Source organism: Epinephelus moara, chromosome 3 (genome assembly GCF_006386435.1).
Source record: "Epinephelus moara isolate mb chromosome 3, YSFRI_EMoa_1.0, whole genome shotgun sequence".
In the NCBI taxonomy this organism is placed as follows: domain Eukaryota; kingdom Metazoa; phylum Chordata; class Actinopteri; order Perciformes; family Serranidae; genus Epinephelus; species Epinephelus moara.
The window spans coordinates 15,167,107-15,189,366 of NC_065508.1; the positions used below are offsets into that span (position 1 = coordinate 15,167,107).

Genomic DNA, 22,260 nt, shown 5'->3' on the forward strand with positions numbered 1-22,260 from the left:
ACAAAGCATTCTTAAATTAAATAACAGTAGAAATAGTTTCGAATTGTCCCTGTTATGGTCAGATTAAGTACAAAAACATAAGGATGCTATCTGATGAGGCACAAGACAATCGATCATTCAAATTATTATTTTATTCACAGACAAATAAAATGCTAAAATAAAAGTCTTGCAAACGTGAAAAGACAGCTCTCAGCTGTGGTAGAGTCATCAGGGCAGTCCAGTGGGTGAAACAGGAGAACAGTAAAGTGAACTTGAGATCAAAGATTAGCCGTATCAACTGCCTCACACAGTACTCAGAGACAAGTCGGTTGTCAGTCTGTGCCAGTGTGCATTTCTACCTTTTGGCCAAATAGAAAGTCCCTTTGGCACATAAGAAAAAACAGAGAATGTGAGAAAAAAATAAAGGTGGTTAAAGCAGTTTTTACACATAGCCGGGTTGGAAATGGTGACAATTGAGAGATCAGACATTTTCAAAACATGCCAGTAATCCATGTCAACAATTGTTTACCCTTAATAAATTATGTATTTAAAAATACTGCCAGCGTACTATAACGGAGCAGTGTTGTTGAGCTGACAATACAAGGCCTCATTTTAGCATCAGTCCTGTGCTGAGCACATGAGCACACCTTTCTATACATTATTCACAATATTTACACCAAGGGCTTTTTTCTACCTTCTCTTTTAGGCAACCTAACAACAGTTTCTTTCAAATCCATTTTCGCACACTTTTTCCAGGCATCCAACTTTAGCAATGCCATGGTTTTAAAAGATGACTTAAAAGTTTCTGATGTGATGTCCTCCTCTACGACTTGGCCTCCAGAAGGGGCTTGATGTCTTTAATGCCATGTTCCTCTGCGACAGTGATGATGTGGTCCAGGGCATTCATGTGGCCCAGCATCCTCACAAGCTCTTTGATTTGGTCCCTGTTGGCAGATATGGGTTGTATTAGAAGCAGTATGGACAGAAACCATAGCATCACACCACAGCTTTATGACAGACATGAAGGGAGTCATTTAAAAACACCAGTTAGTAAATTGTAATTATGCAATTTGACAAAACAACCTCTTCCACTGTATCCCTCTTAAAGCACCTTCCATAATATTCCAGTAGATGGAGCCATAACTGCAAGCTCCCCAGTTTACACCAATAGTCTCTATATGTGGAGCCTGGCAGAGCCTCTTACTTTGCAGTGCGGCGTTCCACGTCAGACCCGCCCAAACTGCTCCGGTACAATGAGTTGGCCAGGTGGGTGAGGTAGCGACAGAATGGCTCCAACTGAGGCAACGTCTGCTGGCCCTTCAGTCCAGAGAACCACTGCAGCGGCAAACACTCCACCACCTGAGAAAGGTACAAGAACAAGGACGTGTTCAACACAAGCTCTGTGTCACCCTGTTTTGGTGTGTCACGAATGGCCACGGTTGCCCAACTGAGACACCTGCTCCTCCACAGCAGGTGTGATTGTCAAGTTGAGGGTGCAAGCAGTATGAAGGTACAGGAAAATGGAGTGCAGCCAATCATACTGACTTGGGCTGAGGCTTGTATTATAAAATATAAGCACCCTTCATCAAATTGTCAGATCTAGGAGAAGAGCCAGTTTCCACTGCTCTGGCAGCTAAAAAAAAATCATCTTTATTTTTAGACTTGATAGGCACATCATAAGATGTCTGCAATAATTCCGAAACCTACAATTAGGTGTGTAAATGCAGTAAGGGGTTGTGAAAATAAGTTTCATTTTGTCTTGGTTAACACTAAGCCTGACAGGAAGAGACTGATAGTATCTTGGGTTAAATAACAAAAAGCATTTCCTCTCATGTTGCACTGGGTCTCATGCAAACCAAAGTAAAGGAACTGTTGCTTACACCGATAAAATCAGTTATCAAATACTTTACAATGTGCTGCAATGTACTGCTTTATATAATAAAACAGCCCTCATGCAATCTGTGAAGACCTTTTCAAACTGTATTTGACGCAAGATCAGGCCGGGGACAAAGTTGAGGGAGTAGGAACAGAAATTGAATAATAAAAAAGGACTTCCTTGTTTTATGTTCTAGTACTGCATACCGCAACAGACCATGAAATCAAAAGTAGCAGACAACAGAGGCCCCTCTTTTCAATTAAAAATGTCTATACCTACTCTTAATGATACTGCCCTCTGTCTGAAGAGTGATATCACTAAACAAGTCACTTAAAGGGAATGGACTTGCGCCTGAGACCAGCAAAAGCACGTGAACACACATGAAGGCGGTGCCCATGTCTCACGGTCTCGCGCAAGCGCGCACATTTAAGTGCGGTGCACAGAGAGGCAGTTAGAGCTGCAGGCTACAATGAGGCTAAAAACAGAGTTCAAATGACATTTTTCCAAACAACTTTTTATGTCGGGGCTTCAGGACACTTGGATCACTATGGACGAGCAGTATGGAGATATTTTGTGGTTTCAATTATGTGTTTTTGGACGTTTGAATCTGGGGCGCCATAAGCCTCCATTAGATGGAGTTGTGTTGCTACCCCCTCTCCCCTTGGATATCCGCAAGTGATGTGAGGACTCTAAAACTTCACCAGAGCCTCCCTCGGCATATGGGTGAGTAGATAATGGGTGAATTTTCATTTTTGGGTGCACTATCCCTTTAATATGAACAAGCATTCTGACTGTAAGAGCTCAGCTGTGTCTATTTACACATGAAAGCATGAAACTATAAAACAAGTGATGCGTCTTCTACCTTCTGGCACTTTGGGACATTGTCCTCCCCAGTGTCTGTGGTCTGCAGTGCAGAGAGGATGTATCTATTCAAAGTGCTGTCCAACGCCAGATCCTTTAGAGAGGATATGGATAAGATACCATCCCACTGCAGGATGTTGCCCAGCAGCTAGGAAAGAAACACAGCAACGTACAACATCAATACAAGTAGTTCTATAGCTGTCGCAGATGTGAATGTGACGATCAATGGTTAGCATATAAACTATATCAAGGACACACACACAGTCATAGATGTTAGCATTTAAATTTGTCAAGTATAAACCTTTCAAATCAAAGAATGTTGGCTTTACATCACTGTTGCACATACCTTCACACAGGACCAGAACTGCCTCTGGTAGAATAGGTATGGACTGCTGTTCTTGTTCTCCAACACACTGAGCAAAAGCAAAAACACACTTTTAATCAGTTGTAAAGTTTCATTATCCAGATTGAAGGGGCTTCCTCTGAGGTAACAATTATATAACATACTTTTTCGGGTAGAGTGGAAGGAAGACATCTTCATCCAGAGTTCGCCTGGTTCTCAAGACAACAGTTTTTAAAAGCTCCTGATGGCGAAAAAAAGGAAAATAAGATGACAATAATCCGACCAGAGGAGCCCAAGTAATCTCATTTTGCAGACAAAGTGCATTATGTTTACATAGGTAGTGTGACAGCGGCCAATACCTGTGTGTATCGGTTGTCCCCATGCAGCACAGTGGGGTAACCTTTTATTAGTCTGTGAATGAAGCCCACCAGCCTGGCGGTCTGACTGTTTGACAGCGGGTCCCACACTTGCTCTGCCAACACTGACACACACACAAACAAACCCATACATAAATACACAGGGCATATTTTGTACTAGCCTGCATTGGTATGCCAAGCAAACCTCAGTATGCCGAGCGCAGCTGTGTGGGTTACTCTACCTGTCAGTTTGGAGAGGATGACCTTCTCCACAATAGCAGGCAGCAGGCTGATATCCCCATCTCCTCGCTGCAACATGCTGTGCTCCTCAAAGCCGTAAAATAACAGCGACTCAAACCAGAGCATGTACTCGAAATTTGCACACTGAGTCTGGGGAGGGAAAAAAGACAAGAGGATTTTAGAATCTATCCCGTTTTGCTAAAGGAAAATATTACGCTTAAAAAACACACGTCTTACTTCGAGAGGGTTCCATGTGATCAGCTGCAGACGGACTAAAGGGTTAAAGAGTCTGGGCAGACAGAGGCCTATATAAGCATCTCTGTAGCAGTCGGCGTATTCTCTCCTCCACACTTCAAAATGGGATTTGATGCAGTCAAGAGAATGAAAGTCCTCCACCACATCCTCAAATACTTTCTTACATTCCCTGATGATGCGATCTGGATGGGATGAAAGGCTTCAGTAAGGCGTGAGCCGCAGAATGACTGATCTGTGTTATGTCTGTCTTCTATCACATTTGATCAAAATATTTGCCACTTCTCCTCATTATGGCCGACACTGTCATTTCTGCAGCAATTTAATGATGTACCTCTCTCCATATTGAAGCTGGTGATGTCAGTAGAGGTCTCCTCATCATCAGATGATAAGCCTTCTTTATGCTCTGCCCTCTTTCCATTCTGCTCTCTAGCTTGTCGCCGCCGAGTTCTGCACCAACCCACAAGCACAAAGACAGACAATTAAAACCAAGGACAGAATTTATGATTAACTGTAACCAGCATGGCACTACAATGACTCTCTCAAAGTCAGAACTTAGGGATCTCTAACATGGCAAACATGAGCTTTACATACCAAGCAACAATCAAGGCTGTATTATTGTGAAGGAAAGCACAAACAGCTAAGTTCAGATGCGAGTTTTGGCTTTTCATGGTTTGAGGCAAGCACAAGAACACAGCCTACAAGGACAATCAAGCCAGTAACATTTGCCAGAAGCATGTCACATAAAGTTAGCAACAAATCTTGAACATGTTTTCGTTAGTGCAGTCGAGCTTCATACCGTCGTGCTTCTCTTTCTGCTATCCTCCTCTGACGACTGTTCTCTTGGTATGCTGCACGGTCTCGACCAAATGAGTCCAGATTAGGAGCCATGACAGCTTTATCTGCAAGAGACAGGAGCCATGTTAGAACCAGCTATGAAAAGCTGAGACAACCCATAACCTCATTCTTATTCTGGGCCCTCAACATCTAATACAAAATATATGGTACTCAAACTTAGAATAATCAAAATACTTAAAAAATAAATTAGATACAGAGGCAAAATAATTACTTTAAGAAACAAGTTATAACATTGACCTAAACACCCTAATATATAAAAAAAGTACCATCAGCAAATAGACATATTTGTTACAAATAATTTCAGTATCATTCATTTTCTAGTCACTTACCTGGCTGCAACTTTCTACATGTTACAGTGAAAGTGACAGATGACAAGTCAGAACCAGATTTTTTTAATCTTTACTTAGTGACTCATTGCTTGAGCCGAGTTACAACCACCCGGCTGACTGTGAGACTCCAATAAAGAGTAGCCGAAACGGCTCCTCCAATAAAACAGTTCTCATGTACGTACATGCTCACTCACTCAAAGTAACACTTCAATTAACCTTAATCACACTCATGAGGGGAAACATAAAGAGGGTTGTGGGAAACAAGAATGTGAACAGCACACACACCCAAACGCACACGCTCACATACAGAGAACTAACGAGGCCGTTCAAATAAATCATAAAAACCTTCAAGATGGACTGACTTGAAAGGCTTGCAAACTCCGACGATTCATCTTTAATATCATCCTGTCTTCTCTGGACAAGTCGTGAGGCCCGTTGCCTTAGTAACTGGTGCATGGCAGCCTCCAGCTCCAGGACAGCAGGCACCTGAAAGATATGATGCCTTCTGTGACATTTGACCCAAAACAAAAGCGGGGCTCCGAGTCACGGGGATGTCTTGCTGGAGGAACAAGAGGAGTGTAATGGACAATATAATATTGGAACCAAAATTTCATTTGTGTTGGGTGAAAACTTAGTATCACTATAATGTCATATTTCCTTGAAGGAAAGCTTGAACACCATGGACTTTATTTAGCCAGTGGCTGAATATGAAAATACTGACAAATCAAGTTAAAGGCATAGTTAAAGGAGCATTGTGTAGGATTTAGCGGCATCTAGCGGTGAGCGCTGCAGATTGCAATCAACTAAAATTTCTCCCATGTGCCAAGCATGAACTCCTGCTCAGGATTCCTTCAGTATTCACTGTTCAGGAGGTTTTCACAGGGTTTGGGGGGCCGCTAGCTCAGCACTTGCGAATGTGTGCTCACATTTTTTCTCTGGTAACTTAAGATGCAGCCATTTACTAGGTTTTAACAAGAAGCCAAATCATCTGCAGAGGTTGCAGAGAGGCTGCTAACTACTGAGGCTGACACTATCAAGAGCCAGTGTTTGATTTATTCATTTTAGGCAGTGCAACATGGTGGACTCCTCGGACAAGGACCCGCTCTAAATGTAGATGTAAATGGCTTATTATACGGTAACAAAAACAAGATGATTCATATTTGAAAGTGATTATACATGTAAGAAAACATACCCATTAAATTCCCTTTCTCCCTAAATCCTACACACTGGACCATGAAGTGCCTTGTGAAGTTAATGCATTAAAACCACAAAATTGGAGTGAAATTGTAGAGTTGAAGGTTTTTACCCAACATTGAAAATATACAGTTCCAGTCTTGATGTTTACACTGTGTTAAAGGACTCCATACTAAATTATACTAATAATGGTTGATGAATGTCCCGTTCCCAACACCTAACAGGGTTAAAACAGACATTAGTGTTGTTGAGGAAACATGTAGCCACATTGCTGCTGCTCTGCTGCTGTAGGATCAAGACCATATTATTGTTTAAACATGCATTTAGTAAGTAGGTATAGGTGTACAACAATATAGTCTGTGCCGGGACATCATTTCCTTTTGTTTGAACAAATTGGCCTCAGCCTCTTTGTGAGGATTTAAGTACATAGTTGGCCACACCACTAGACGGGGTTCTCTTACAGCTCCAAATCATCTTAAAATAACTTTGTTTATTATGTCAGTAATGACTAGAATAAATTCAGCAATTTTCTTAATGGCTGAAAATGTTAAACATCAGATTCATTATGAAGTAAATGCATTTTCTTTTTATTAAAAAACCAGCAGCAGCAATAATGATGATAGATCAAAGTTATGCATCTGTCGAAAATGACAGCATTTGTGAAAGAGATATTCATGGAGTGTGCTCCAAGAGACTAATGTGCAGTCACACTGGCTTGTCAGCACTTTTAATTGGCATCAACAGTAGTATCTCAACTAAAACTAGGCTTTTTGTGACTAGTGTGGATTTCTCAATAGAATCTGTCCCTTTAAAAGCCACATTAAGTGGTCAGAGATCACAGACACAAAACAGAAAACAGCTAATCAGACTGCAGATAAATTCTCCCTTACCTTTTCACTGAAACACTCAAGCAAGTCTCCAACATACCCTCGCATCTCTTGCAAGAATTTATATTGATCTGCATTGTCATTGGATGAGCCCTCCAGCTGCTGTATGGCACTCTCAGAGGCAGCTAGGTCGTCTTCAATCTGTTTGTAGCGCTTGGCGTTTGCGTCGTGGCCTGCACGCATTTGGCTAAGCCTATAGACACATGACATACAGGGAAAGAGAATAATGATGACTTAGATGGGGCTGAGGACAAACAAAGCTAGTGTAACCTTACATACTGACATACACTACCCAGAACATTACTTTGAGGTACACCCATCCAATAAACACATCATGAAAACTGATTAATAGGAGACAAGGAGCTCTCTCTCTGGCCCTTAGATCTGAGGATAGCTGAGTCTTCAGGACCACAGCACACATAGATGGCAGCAGCTGAGCTGAAGACTGACAATAGATGTTGCTGCAGTCATCCACTGAACCTACCTATCCTGCAGGCGTTTCTTTACCAGATCAATGGATACTGGGGCTAGATCACTAATAGGGGTCCCATAGTGAACAGAGCCATTGTCTGCTCGGCTAGGTGGCTTGGCAGCCTGTGGGGCCACGGTGCTATAGGTGAAAGGCATGCTGTAGGAGGAGCCATAAGGTTGGCTCTCGTAGCTGTTCTGGTAGTAGACTGTGTTGTCCTCTGGCTGGCTGCTTTGCACCTAATCATCAGAAACGAGGAAAACACATGATGCATAAAACAACTTATGTTTATTGGCACATTGGATTAATCTCAAAAAATGTTGGATTAAGCGTAGTCTATAAAATGCCAGAAAATTGTGCCATCACAACTTTCAAAGTGCTTAAGCTGAATGACTATCAACAACAAATCAAAAGACATTTAACATACAATGACAGAAAACAGGGGAAAGCATTACTTGGCAGTATCTTACAGTTGTTCAAAGACATAGCGCAGCTTACCTGGGGTATGCTGATTCCTTTCCTAATCTGCTCCTGCTCCCAACGGCTCACCTCTTCATCCTGCCCTGTGTCCAGTGCCTCGTCGTCACTGCCCTCAATACCTGCATATGAAGGGCACATTCATGTCTTAGGGACAACTTACTGAAAACAGTATAAGATATAATTATATATTCACTAAAAGGTCAGTGGAATGTTTTCTTAGAATACCTATCTCCTCAGCGATCTTTTGTCTCTGGCTTTTGTTCTTGACTCCGCTGAAGCGGATCCTCTTCTCTTCCTCGTCTTCGTCGTCGCTGGCATCTTGGTCTTCTCGTGCCATACGTTTCTTGGGAGTCTCTGTCTCTACCAGTGGGGGTTCACCCCCAAGCTCTCTAGCCATTTGCCGGCGCTTTCTGGCAGCATGGATGAATGCCGCATCAGGAATCTCACCTAGAGTAGGAGAGAAGCAGGTCTTGATCCAAGTACTTGTGTAGTTGTGTGTACAAATACCAAAAAAGTATTTCAGCTTTGGAGGCATTGTGCTGTATGCAGGGAGGTGAAACTCTTTTCAGGGTGTTTTCAACAACAGTTTAAAGGACCAATAATTCAGAGATAGGAACAGATTTAATTCAAAGATTAATGTATTAATCTATGCTACCTGGTCTCAGGCTGCTAAGGGAGGAAAGTGTGTTGAACGTTGCTCCAGCGTTGTTGCTCCTGGAGACTTGACCTTGTGCCTGGCCACCTTGACTCTTCGCCTCTTCCGCCTGCTCATCAGCACTGTCCACCTCCATTTCTTCCTCCCCCTGTTCACTTCCCGCTCTGCTTATAACTTCCTCCTTGATTGCAACCGCAGGTTGAAGTGGGGCATCTAGGAAACCCATATACAGAGAAGGATGAACCAACAGGGTCACAGATCTCACAAACTCTCATTACATTTGAATTATAGCCATTAGGCTGATACTAAGGGTTGGGTCATATCATACTCTCTGTTACAGAAAACTCTAGCACAGTCAGATACCCTCATAGCACCTGCGTGCACTGATCAGCCAAAACATTAAAACCACTGACAGGTGAATTGAATAACACTGATCACCTCATTGCAATGCAATATTCTGCTGGGAAACCTTGGGCCCTGGCATTCATGTGGATGCCATTTGACATGAACCACCCCCAAGCACCATTGCAGACCAAGTACACCCTCCCGAGACATCCCGTATGGTGCATTTTCCTGCTGAGGAAGCCACTGCCATTGGGGAGTGTTGGTGCCAGGACAGGGTGTACTTAGTCTGCAGTGGGTGGGTGGTGCGTATCAAGTGGCGCTGACATTAATGCCTGGACCCAAGGTTTTCCAGCAGAGCACTACACTGTAATAAGATAACAATGTTGTTCACTTCAACTGTCAGTGGTATTAATGTTTTGGCTGACTGGTGTATACCAGTGCTTCCCAAATGGTGCAGCCATGGGGTCCAGAGATTTCCCTTAGTCATTAGTTTGAGGTCCACACAGTTAAATATTCAGCGTCATACTTGCATTTTGACATGTCGTCAAACTAGTTAGCTGTCTCTGTCAAGTAGCTGTCCATTAGTCACTCACTCTACAGCAGGAAACTGCACATAAAAATAAAAGCTCTGTGACATAAATTCACTGTACTTAAAAATAAAACGTTTTTTTTTGTTTTTTTTTTTTTTTTACAAACTTGACACACTTGTGAGTCACTTGCGGCCCATTCAGAATGGACGNACTGCACATAAAAATAAAAGCTCTGTGACATAAATTCACTGTACTTAAAAATAAAACGTTTTTTTTTTTTTTTTTTTTTTTTACAAACTTGACACACTTGTGAGTCACTTGCGGCCCATTCAGAATGGACGCGTGACCCACCAGTTGGGAATCACTGGTGTATATAATCTTAGGCTGCTCAGGTAGGCTGCTCTCTCTTATGGTACGAAAGACCCGGTATTCATTTCTACCAGTATATCTGCAGGCAATAATAACATAAGTCTGCCTTCAACTTTGGAAAATAGATCTTAGACATTAGATTTCATATGGGAGACAAAAATGCTGACGGATAATTCTGATGTAGCATCCTCCCTGTAGATGGTGATGAAATATGAGGCTTGTTTTTGCTGGATACAAAGAAGCTCAATCTATAACTTTACAAGATCTACCTCCATCTTGTTGTTCAACTATATGTGACATTTTGCCCTGAGGGCTCTGAGTACTTAGAGTCCATAGTGACAGCCTGGGTGCATTTTAGCAAAACTGCAATGATATGCCTCAAGTCAGATTTATGCTTTCTCATATTTAGTGACAAATGTTAAAACAACTTTCTAAACATTATTCTCATATTGCTAATGTGACAGCAGAGATGCCAGACAGTGTACTGCACAGTGTGCTGCACTGGTGGGATATCTGACCCACCTGATTTGATTTCCTGTTTGACTCCAGACTTCTCCAAATCCTCCTTGTATTCTTTCTTCAGCTGCTTCACAATCTTCTTGCTGTAGTTGGATTTCTTCACTCTGAACACCTCGGATCCTTCTGCTTACAAACAGGTGAGGCGAAAAGGTGAGAGGTGAATAAACTGAACCATGCACATCATCCAGATGATTGCCGGACAAGAAGCTTAATGAGTTAGCTGTGATGGTATATGCATTTACATATATGATTTTCGCATCCTAGCAAAATCAAAAAAAGTGTAACGTTAACTTACAGCATAACCTTTCAAAACAACAAGCTTGCTTTAGCTAACGTTAACCGGCTAGCTTAGCATTGGTGTACCAAGTTAGCTAGCTTACCTTCATCATCGACAAAACTCAGCAAACTGGCTTTCGTGGGTCCAGGCGCCATAGCCATAGGGATAGCTGTCTCTTTGACTTTCTTTTCTTTCTTTACAGCTTTTACAGTATTAGTGTTAGCCAAAAAGCCGTTGCTGTAATAGTTATCCGTGCTGCTCTGCGCTCCGGTAACGCCGCTATTGGAAGTCTCCATAAACGGGATTTCCTCCACGGCGGGCCCGAACGATGTCGGCAATATTGGCGGCTGCCGACCCTCCTCCTGTTCTTCCTCATCGGAGTCATTCCTCCGTCGGAAGTTAGCTCTTTTCGCCTTTTTAAACATTGTGTTTCACCGCTAAATGCAACTGTGCATGCTCTTACATAGGACGCCTTAAAATTGTGCTTGGAGCAGAGGGAAATTATGCCCACACTGCCAGTCAGCCATTTTCTGTCAGAAAGTACGTTTCTTCTTCGTCTTAAAAATTTGAAGCAGAGTACATACAACAGCGGTATAACACTGCCCCCAAGTGGTCAAAACTGGTACAGGTGACATGCACTTGCAAGAATAAATAGATAAATAAATAAATTAATTAAAAAATAAATACAAAACACAAGCAGGAAGTGATATAAAATAATTCACGTCAATTGTGACATCATTTGTTATAAAAGTGTCTATCAAACAGGAGGCTAAGGGACTGTTTTTTACTTACTGGAGGGGGGTGGCTGGGGTGTGACTTAAAAAAAATTGTATTTAATTTTGACCCTCCCTGAGGCTACAAATATGTTTTATTGAGCCCCCTTACGAGTGACTGACAGAAGATGCACAACCCTCCCTCCAGCATACATTAGTAATTAGATTTTTTTTTTTTAAAACTTGCCTTTTGATGTTTGAAAGTTAAAAGTCAATGATGAAATCCTGGAGTTGAAAGATGGCTTGTTTTTTCTTGTCTTGCATGCTCGTTAATTACTGCAAATGGTTTACTTTTGGCCAAATTTTGAATGAGATTTTTTAAAGAAATATCACTATTTTAAGCTCATATTTGGTAATGTCTTTTTTTGTTTTTTTCTGATGGAAGCGTTCATCCCACATGATGTGTCCAAGGTCTGTCATAAAATCCAACGATAATTTCTGTTTTTATGATTTGATATAAAAAATGGTGTTATGCTGGTGATTTAAATAAACAAAAAGTATAAGAAACCTTCCGAACCCGCCTGATCTGAGGGCATGTTTTTGTTAAAAATCTGCACTAAAATAAAAACAAAATATAACCATTTAAATTTGTATTTCCCCCCTTCGAGCCAAAATAAAAACATTAGTCCCTCCCCAGTGCTTCAAAAATTATTTGACACACCTTCCTCTTTTTGCACCACTCCCTTAATCCTCATGAGTAAAGAACAGTCCCTAAGTATGAAAATTAAGTGTTTTCCAAAGCCCGTGGTACAAATACACCATGGTTTCTGTTTGCTTATGTTTATCATTTGGTTTTATTATGTAAAACGTATAAATGAAACAAGAAAGGCAAAGGAAACTACTTGTGACCCTCATGAGAACACTGGACAGTGCAATTAACCTCTATATCTTCATAAGCTTGTATATCTTGGTGATGGTAACTAGTGTTTTATTTGAGATTGCGGAAAGGAAATTATTAATATCCTGTCTACATAAACACTGAAATTGTGGTGGCTTACATTTGTGTCCGAGCCATTGTGAGAACTCATAACAGTCACAACATAGAGCGTTTGACAGTGTAAAGACTGGTTATATTCTTATGAAGCTTCAGAAGTCAACTATTGTACCCAAGGTCAAGGGAATTATTGATGACCGTGCAATAACATATGGGGTTGAATTTGACAGCCATGGAAAAATCAGAATAATATGACAGTTTGCAATAATGTGTTCTCACTGTAATGCATTCGTGGTTCATTTGTGTTTGTTAGTGAAGCCTGCCATGACAGGCTGTGCAGCATGTCCCCTTGTTTGATATCAAATTGCCATGACAAAGATCTCCAGAAAGTGCAAACTTTGCACTTAAAGTAACATTATCAACACAGTAACTTTCGGCATCTGTCATAGATATCCTCAGTCTTTTTTTTTAAAAGATATTTTTGGGGGGAATTTTCAGCCTTTAATGGACAGGACAGACAAGTGTGAAGGGGGGAGAGAGAGGGGGATGACATGCACCAAAGGGCCACAGGCTGGACTCGAGCCCGCGCCGCTGCGGCAACAGCCTTGTACAGCCTTGGCGCCTGCTCTACCACTAAGCCACCGACGCCCCGATATCTTTAGTCTTGACCTAATAACACTAGACCTTTCAGCTTTTACGAACGACACTGTTTGTAGGACAGTGGAGTACTTATCTATGAAATGAATAAAACTCATTCTGCATCCACATCAGCAAGGGCATAGGCTTTGCTTCAACATTAAACATATCAAGGGTGGTGGTCCTCTCAAGAAATGTTGAGACACCTAAAACATCTCATTTTCTGCATTCAGGGGCCTTTCTCTGCATCAGTGTATTGGTTGTAATGGTATTCCCTCTGAATATCAAAAAAGCTACTGAGCTGTAGGCACAGTAGCTTCAATCTGTTTACTGAAAAGTTGAAATTACACTCAGTCACATGGTAGAAAAACTATGTGCTCCTGTGTCTTATGCATCTCTCTGCTCAACTAATCTGTACATAAAGTGAAGTTCAAAATTAAAGGGAGCGTCATCAACAAAATTAAACATACATGCATTTATTCCTTTTATATAATATCTGAAAATGAATTTTCTATGATATTTAAATTAACAAATTATGTTCACACATTGTGGCTCTTACTGCCTGCATCAACCATAGTTGCTCCATCTTCCTTCCATTTTATGGCAGATGGCAACTATTGCTTTTGAGATTGTGCACTGCCACCACGGCCATAAAGATAGATAGATAGATAGATAGATAGATAGATAGATAGATAGATAGATAGATAGATAGATAATGCCAGTTAAAATTGTTTAAAAGACTTTCAACCATATGACCTTTCCACACCTCTTTTCATACAAATTCCCTTCCCTCAGAAATTGCCTCCTTTCATTTTAGCTCACTTTCATTCACCCCTCATTATCTCTGGGCTATTCCTTTCACTTGCCTACTTACCTGATGACAGCTTTCTGAAAAATAGTCTGGAGAAGATGAAAGATCCGAACGCATAGCTCTAAATTGCACCTGATTACCTGCAGTATATATGATGGCATGTTAAACATATTATGGACTGCGGAAGAGTTGAGAGGAGCATATGTCTCTCCTGATAGGAACAGATAATATGCATTCTGGACTACGACAGCATCCAGTTCCTTTAATAAATGCCAGACATGAGCTGCAGTTAGCGAGGGTCATTACAGAGCCATTACTTGACACGGTGTAGTGTGCGCTGTGGTAGTGATAATAACTGCTGAAATTAAAGTGTCACCACAGATGAAGCTGGAGTGATATGTTGTGATTAATTAACATCAAGATGACCCTTTGCCATTAAAATGATAATTGGAGATAAATATCTTCCCATTAATGGTAGCATTTAGTTTTAAAGTCCCAGAGCTCCCTTTTTGTCTCCATAGCACATTCACACAGTCACACATTAGAGCAGAAAACTTCTTTTTGATGCAGTGAAACTAATCTGGATATAGCTGCACATCCTCATATGTATAATAACTCCTCTGAATTTCATATTTGAAGGCCTGTCTTTTGGAGCCCGAAGATGAGTATAGTTTTGTATATGTACAGTGTTGAATAAAGATTATATTGTAACTCATCACCATGTTCAAGGTTGTAATAGGCCTGCAGCATTTTTACAGTATGGACCTTGACAATTTATAATTTGGATCTTCATATAGTTGTACAGCTCTGGTTTTTGGGTACAGGTATTTGAATCAACTAATACTCTTCTTACTTCTGACAGTCAAAATCTTTTTCCCCCCAGTGATCAGATAAAATAGCTGAGTGATCAGCAGAGGTGTGGAACCAAGTCACGTAACTCAGAATGGAGTCAAACGCGAGTAACAAATCTGATGACTTTAGACTTGACTTGACAAAATCAAAAAAGACTTGTATCCTGACTTAACTTACTTGACTTGTAAGTGCACTAGGACTTGAGCCTTTTGACTTGAATTATTTGATACCTTACCCCAAGTCCAAAATAAGTACGCTATTTAAAAGTTTGCCACATATAATTTCATAAATCAACTAATACTTACCGGTATTCATTCCCAGCAAGTCGACACATAGTTCCCCAAATCTACTTCGTCTGAACCAATCCAATCAAGTTGCAGGAGAGAACAATGAATGTTATGTTACTGAGCGCCAGTTGAGAAAAATGATGTCAAAGATCATTTCATTTGTGAGCAAAAACTATGTGGCAGTCATTAAAAAACACCTTGCAATATGTAAAGCATGCGGGTCAAATGTTACAGACGGTGAAACAACAGCTACCAACTTTGTTTTTGACATTTTAAGATGCAGAAAGAACAAAAACTAAAGGATAATGTTCACATAGTTAGCAAGCTAATTGTGGCACTGGTTAATAGTGCTATGTGCTGTGGAAGTGCAATGTCACAATGTCAGCACCACTTTTTTTATAAAAGTTCAGTCGTACCTGTTTTAACAAGCTATTTCCAAAAAATACAAATTTTAATGGCTTTCATAAGTTTTGTGAATTTGATATATTATTTCTTTGTTGTTAAAATGGCATTACATTTGGTGAAGAGTGCATTATGACTTGTTCAGGACTCAAAATTCAAAGTTTAGGACTCTGGGACTTGACATGGGATTGTCAGTCCTGATTTAGGACTGGTATGGAAGGACTTGAGACCGACTTGTGACTTGGTCCCACCTCCTATCAGCAACGACTGGGCAGTCTTATCAGCTGAAACCAGGCTGGAAAGACTAAATGACGTGGCTTTGGTCCCATGAGTAATAACATTAAGTTAAAATGAGACACACAAACTGGACTGATAGTTCTGTGTTGTTTCAACCAAACCTGAGCATTAAATTCATCTAAATACCACTTGGGGGCACTGTAGCCCCTTGTAAGCAAAAGCCTGTTTCTTATTTGTGGCCAAGGTGCGCTCATAGTTCACTCATGTATAAATGCTAATGAAATACAATGACATTTCCTGATCCAGTGAATGTATCTGAAACAAGCCAGCATGAATATAGATGACATCAATACTGCTACTCAAAGGTTCATAAGGCTCATCAAATCACTCCTCTTATCGCTAAGAGGAAGCTGTCGCCGTGTGACCATTTCAGGTGATTATTTGTATAAGAAAAGCAATTTAATTTGTGTGAGACGTATATCATTATTTGCTGGCCGTTGTGTGTGTGCAGGGGACCGTGGTAAAAGGGAGCAGTCTTTCTTCTTTGAGTAGTGCAGCAGGAGTGATGCCACTTTAAATTGCCCCCGCAGGATACAGTAACTATAAAAGCAAAGTTATAGAAGCCAAGGTTTCATTTGCACTGATGGAACAAACATCAGGGTTGAATAACCCAGCTTATTAAATACACAGTGTGCGTGTCAAGAGGTAATGAAGATGGAATGAGAATGAAAAAAAAAGAGGCGCCGTAATGGAAGGACAAGAGGATCTGCACCTTCCACCTCTTACTGAGGGCTTCCATTAATGCAAGGCTATGTATATTAGTTTCGACAAAATTAAGATGTCAAAATTCATCAGTTTTTAAAACAAACATTTCACCCCTTAAAGCACATGAATCATAAAACCATGTGCTCCTGCTTTCATGAATGCAATCATGTTCTCATAATAGAGGGAGTCCATTTTCTCTAAAGACAGAAATCTAATTTTGGAGCTCTTCATACGTCCCAGTGCTCTCAGGTAATAGCGTCCTTTGAAGACAGAAGATTAATGTTGTGATACAAGCACACATGTAAAGCTGTAAAAAAAGACTACTGTGGATAACTAATTATACTTATCTCTAACAGGGGATCAGGATTCACTGAGGTAATTTCTGTTTAGACTCTCTGTATGTTTTGTGCTAGCCGAGTACATTATTCCTCCTCCAGCAGAGGAGGAATAACAAGTGCGTGTGTCGGGCTATACTGGCCAGTCTTACTATCAATCACTAAGACGAAATCAAGTAACTAACCGCCTCTGTTACCAGGGACACAAGCTATTTGAACACAAATGGAGCCAAAAGCTCTGAAACAGCAATACACATTCGAAACACATGTGTGGACTGTCTGACAGTCATTTACCGAGCAGAGGGAGGAAAACAATGTCATCCATTCTGTGTGTGTTTTGTGTGCATGTGCAAAGATGATCCATTTGAGCATGTGCAGTGGCGGATCCTCCTATAGGCGACATAGGCATTCAGATAAATCAAAGATAAAGGTGGAGTGGAGTGTATATGGAGAGTATGGGAGTAAGAGAAAATGAAAAGGCAAGAGCCATCGGATTGCAAGAGGAGGACACAATTTGCAAATTTGCACATACTGTTGTTGTTTGTTTAGGGCAAGGGTGCCAGATGTGCTAGGTCCAGCACTAAGCATGTGTGTCACTGCTAGTGTTTCTCCTCTGCCTTTTCTGACTTCTTGTGTCACACAGCAGAGCTTTCTGTATGTGGCGACGATCTAACTTGATTACGGTTTCGTAGATGTGTTTGTCTCAGGTGTTAACCTGCACTTGTGAATACTGCAGTGACCTCCAAGTGCCTCCTCCATGCATTACAATAAAAATTGACATTACCTGTTTCATGCTCCCTCTCAAATCCCCTTCCCCTCAGCTGCCACCCTCCCCCTATTTCCATTTTATACTCTACCCATCTTTTAAGTGAAGCAGTTGTTTTTGTGTGCCGCGTTGTAGGAGTGCAGATAGAATAGTGGCAAAGACTTTTTTTTCTTAAAGAAAGTATGGAGAAGAAAGTTGTCTCAAACTGCGGTGTCAGCAACATCACCTTTCCCTATCCTCCACCCTCCTCCTCCTCCTCCTCCTCCTCTCTCATCTATCACTCAAGGTAACATCAAAGCCTAATCACTGGGAGCCATAGTTACACATCCTGTCCAGGCAAGGAAACTCTGTCAGGACTTTTGCTCACATGTACATTTACGCACATCTCCTGCTTTGCATACGTGTATCTCAAAGCCTGTCCCTCTCTTGACAACTTCTCCCCCTCCCGGGAGCAGGCATTGGACTCGAATATATAGGATTCAAGAAAACTATCTGTAACCCCTGACAAGGAAGAATCAGAAACACGCTTTCAGAGACTTACTTCCCCGCAGCACCTTAAAGCAAAGCGGATGGATAAAGTTGAGGAAGGGGGTGGAGGAGACGATGTGCCTGATTAAAGAGAACACAGAGAGAAAATTATGATATTTAAACCCACTTTGAAGCCTCAAACTGGTAAATAAATGATGTGCTCAAGAAGACTCAAGAAATGGCTGCGGCTCCTACACCTGCGGCTCAATGCTTAAATATTCATTTCCTGTCATAGTCACAAACACTTGAGTACGTGCATAGCTTATAAGAGTGAGTGTGTGTTAAAGATGCATGTTGAATTAGAAAGCTGCGCGCACCGAGAGATGTTGCTCACAAACCGCTGTCTTCAAGTGCAAGTGGAAGAGAAGAAGAAGAAGAGAAGAGAAGGGAGAGAATTCAGGATTTATTTTCCTCCTTAATGATCTACTCAAACATCCTCCAAACCCTCTCATCAGCGGACAGCACAGCAGAGAAGAAGCGAAAGCCCTCCGTGCTTTTCATCCGCTCTCTTACTATTCTTTCATCCCTGCAATGCTCATAATGGTCCTGAGATTAGTGCTGGATGTGTTAACTAAACTTCTCATTTGGCAGAAACGGAGGGTGAGAAGACTCTCTGTTTGAGAGAATTACTGCAGGGAAAAATGAAAAGAGAGAATTTTCAATGCGGATGTTTAGAAGATGAAAGGGGGGCTAATTCAGGGAGGAATTTCAACAACATTTTTAGTATAAACTAAAGTAATAAGTATGTCATTGTATCCAATTGCACACATTCAGAAACATACACACTTCCAGCAGCAGATGTTCCCACTCGATGCTGGCCAAACAGAGTGCTAAATAAATGCGATGAGTAAGTTTTGATGATTCCAGACAATAGATTTGAATTCAATTTAGCTCATTGTTCTGGGGCTGACAATGTGGAAGAGTGCAAATTGACTGAAAAAAATTGACTCATCTCCATGTCATTAAAATAACTATTTGACTAGTTTAGCTCACACAAAGTACACAAGTACACACACTCTTTCTCAACACTTCTCCACTCCACTCTTCATCACTGTCAGCTGATTAATCATTGTATCTGACTGCTCATTAGACCATCTCTTTTAAAACTGCTTGACCTTGTATCGACTTTTATCCCCTCTCATCTCTTCATTTCGCATTTCTTTCTCCGAATTTGCCCCTTTTCTCCATCTCTTCATTTCCTAGGCAGCGTATGTTTCAGACAGTCCTTCGGGGGCTTTTCTCTTCCGTCAGCCTGAGTACAGATATTTCAGCACCTTGATTTCAGAGTAATTACATAGGGATAAATGATGACTCTCCCTGAATGCATTTCTCCCCTTTTTCTGTCAACCCATCAGGAACAGGACCTGGGGCACAGCAATCACTCACTACCACTCTGCAGGAGGGAGTTTGAATCTCCTAAAAGTTTACGCATAAAGACAAAGAGAATTTTTTTATCTTGATTTCAGAGTAATTACGTCAGAATAACTCTCCTGAATGCATTCCCCCATTTCTTTCTCTCAGGCTGACAGTAACAGGACCTGGGGAACGGCAATCACTTGCTGGTGCTCTGTGGGAGGGAGTTACAACCTTTCAAAAGTTTACACATTAAATTTTTTTCTTAACGTTTGACTTTTTGAATCTCTATTTATACAGGGGCTTTAGCTGAGCATGCATGCTATTTTTCAGCACCATACTGTGTCACATTCATACAGTTATATAGATTCCCACCTGGGAGTTGCCAAGGGCAACCACATTCAGCCGTTTGCCACCGAGCAGCTCCACTGGAACAACTGCGGATTGCTCATAGGTACTTCAATAATAGCTGTAGAGGGACAGCTCATTTACACCTGACCCAGATTTTCTTACCTGCTCCTCAGTTTCTATCCTGAAGTCTTGCAACAAAAGTACACTTTTCTAAGCTTAAGGATACTTTTTTATTATTCCCAAGGCTCTGTGGTTTAAAATTTAGGTTACAACAGAGAATTTCTCAATCAAATCTGGTATGTGTGTCTGACAACCAAAGAATATCAATTGAGGGGCTTTCACACCAGCCCTTTGACACAAGATTACCTTTATGTGATTCCTGTCACCTTTACAGAGTACCTGTTCTTCTTGAAGTCCAAGGGCAATGTGAAGTATATCAGTGAAGAGCATCAAAAGCCAGCCTGATCTTATGTTTGATATCCAGTAGGTTAACAATAACAACTTGAGATTCTGAGCAGGTGCGGGACATCTATCAGTGATGCATTCGGCCCATTGTAGGGGGAAAAAAGAGTCCTGTGAGGGAATTTACAATGAATTCAGGAAACAAATAACAGCCACTTCGTAGATCTCTTCTCAGGGACACATCCAAGCTCACCAGGGTTAGAAGCCCACTGCTGCCCCAGCAGAAGGCCTCACACCAGGGCCTTGATTTAATCACTGCCCAGCAAGGGGAGAGGCCAAGCAGGCAACAAAGCTGCTCTCCAGCCTTCCATCCTCCTGCCATCAATGCTCCCTGTAGGTTGACCCAGGAGAGGCCATCCCTCACCCTCCACTCTCCACCAGGGTCGTTTGAAGATGAGAGGAACTGAGTGTGAGTGGGAGGGACGGCCAAGAGGAGGAGAGGTAGATGAAACCCCGGTTGTTCTCTTTGAACTGCTAATCACTGTGTTTAAAGCTGACCTCGCTTCCTGTCTCTCTTTCTGTGTTTGGCTCATTAAAATATGTACCCTGATAAAGGGTCCAGATGGGAGTTCACCATGAACCACGAATCCTACCTCAGTTCCAGTCAAACATATACGCCTCATTTTCTCCCACAAAGATGAAATAATAAACTAGAAAGGAACTGTGAGAGTGCAGACCGCCGCCAAGGCCAATAGACAAGTCTTCTATGATATGCAAATCTGCAAGCACAACCACTATATATGTCTGGATAGATTTCCAAAACAAATAGAACTAGGGAATAGAAGATCTGAATGACACGTACTCCCATGAAACCACTGCCTCCAAGTGTGCCATAATGGCTGCTTTCTGTGTGAAGTTTGAGCAGCTACATGTTAAGGCTACCCCAGAGGACTGCTGGTTACCCTTAATGTGGAGTGGAGTCATTGTTTTTCTACAACTGGCTATGTATTTTTTTCATGATTGAACTTTACTACCATCTACTGGATTATAAAGGAACACTTCATCCCCCAAATGACCATTTGTTGGTCAGTTGCTCACCCCTTGTCACATTAAATTCATGACAAGTCATAGTCGACCACGTTTCACAACTGCAACACCATATCAAAACATCTGCTTACAAACTCTCAGACAACTCGTACAGTATAATCCAAGTCTCATTTATCTAGTCGTTTGCTCAGTACTAGTCAAACAGCCCTCCTTCCGAATGGAAACTGAACAAAAGTGAAACTTATGCTCTCTTCAAAGCCAGACTCCACTGACAAAAACAGTACTTTTACCTCTCTGAACACAGGAGGCTATCACTGCCTCCATTGGTACTTTGTGTTATTGTGGTGTTCGTGAATCTGAACTAACCCTTTAAAATACCAAAGTCACACATACACACACACACCAACACATTCTAACTCCGACCTTGTCACATATCACCGTTTGGTCATGGGCTTTCCACATCGAGATATAATGTATAAGGTACCCTGGATGCGTTGGTTGTTGACGTTCTAGGACTCTGTGTCGACTTCAGTCTGTCACATGTATTGTCTGTTTTCAAAATACATCTCTGTTTCACAGGAGATGTACAGTTTGCGTACAGTCTCTTTCGAAATAAACGCACTACGTTGGTGCAACACCGTAAATTGAAATTTTTTTCCTTCAACAACAATTCACATGGTTACGTTTAGCCAACACATGCATGTAATTGGGTTTAGGATAAAGAACAGGGTATGGCTTTATAATCTTACAGAAGCAAACACTGGATTCCCAAGCGAAGGTTGTTGGAACCATCCACCACCCCTCCCACCCATCCTGCTCGGACTTCCGCCCCCTTAACTTTCGTTGTAGTTCCGCCACGTTTCCCCCTGAAGCTGCCGGGCGCTACTAAACAATAAAGGTGACCAGCCGCGTGTCTCGCTGACGTGAAAGGACAGCTTTTTTTCATTGGTGTCTGACACCGG

General features: G+C 41.5%; 1 protein-coding gene across 2 annotated transcripts; it reads right to left on the reverse strand.

Moving 5' to 3' along the window:
- Positions 1-679: 679 nt before the first annotated feature.
- On the reverse strand, positions 680-11,370 carry paxbp1 (PAX3 and PAX7 binding protein 1). Of its 2 annotated transcripts, none has more exons than XM_050040407.1 (18): positions 10,923-11,370; positions 10,546-10,665; positions 8,780-8,992; positions 8,350-8,571; positions 8,143-8,243; positions 7,660-7,883; positions 7,179-7,368; positions 5,457-5,580; positions 4,707-4,809; positions 4,242-4,357; positions 3,893-4,092; positions 3,658-3,805; positions 3,419-3,540; positions 3,224-3,300; positions 3,063-3,129; positions 2,718-2,864; positions 1,184-1,338; positions 680-923 (listed from the first exon to the last, which is right to left on the reverse strand). In XM_050040407.1, exons 1-18 carry the CDS (start codon positions 11,242-11,244, stop codon positions 803-805), a joined length of 2,772 nt encoding a protein of 923 aa, XP_049896364.1. In that variant the 5' UTR covers positions 11,245-11,370; the 3' UTR covers positions 680-802. The 2 variants fall into 2 exon arrangements, with proteins under 2 accessions (XP_049896364.1, XP_049896363.1); XM_050040406.1 differs by having other exon boundaries at positions 10,546-10,668.
- Between the last annotated feature and the right edge of the window lie 10,890 nt (positions 11,371-22,260).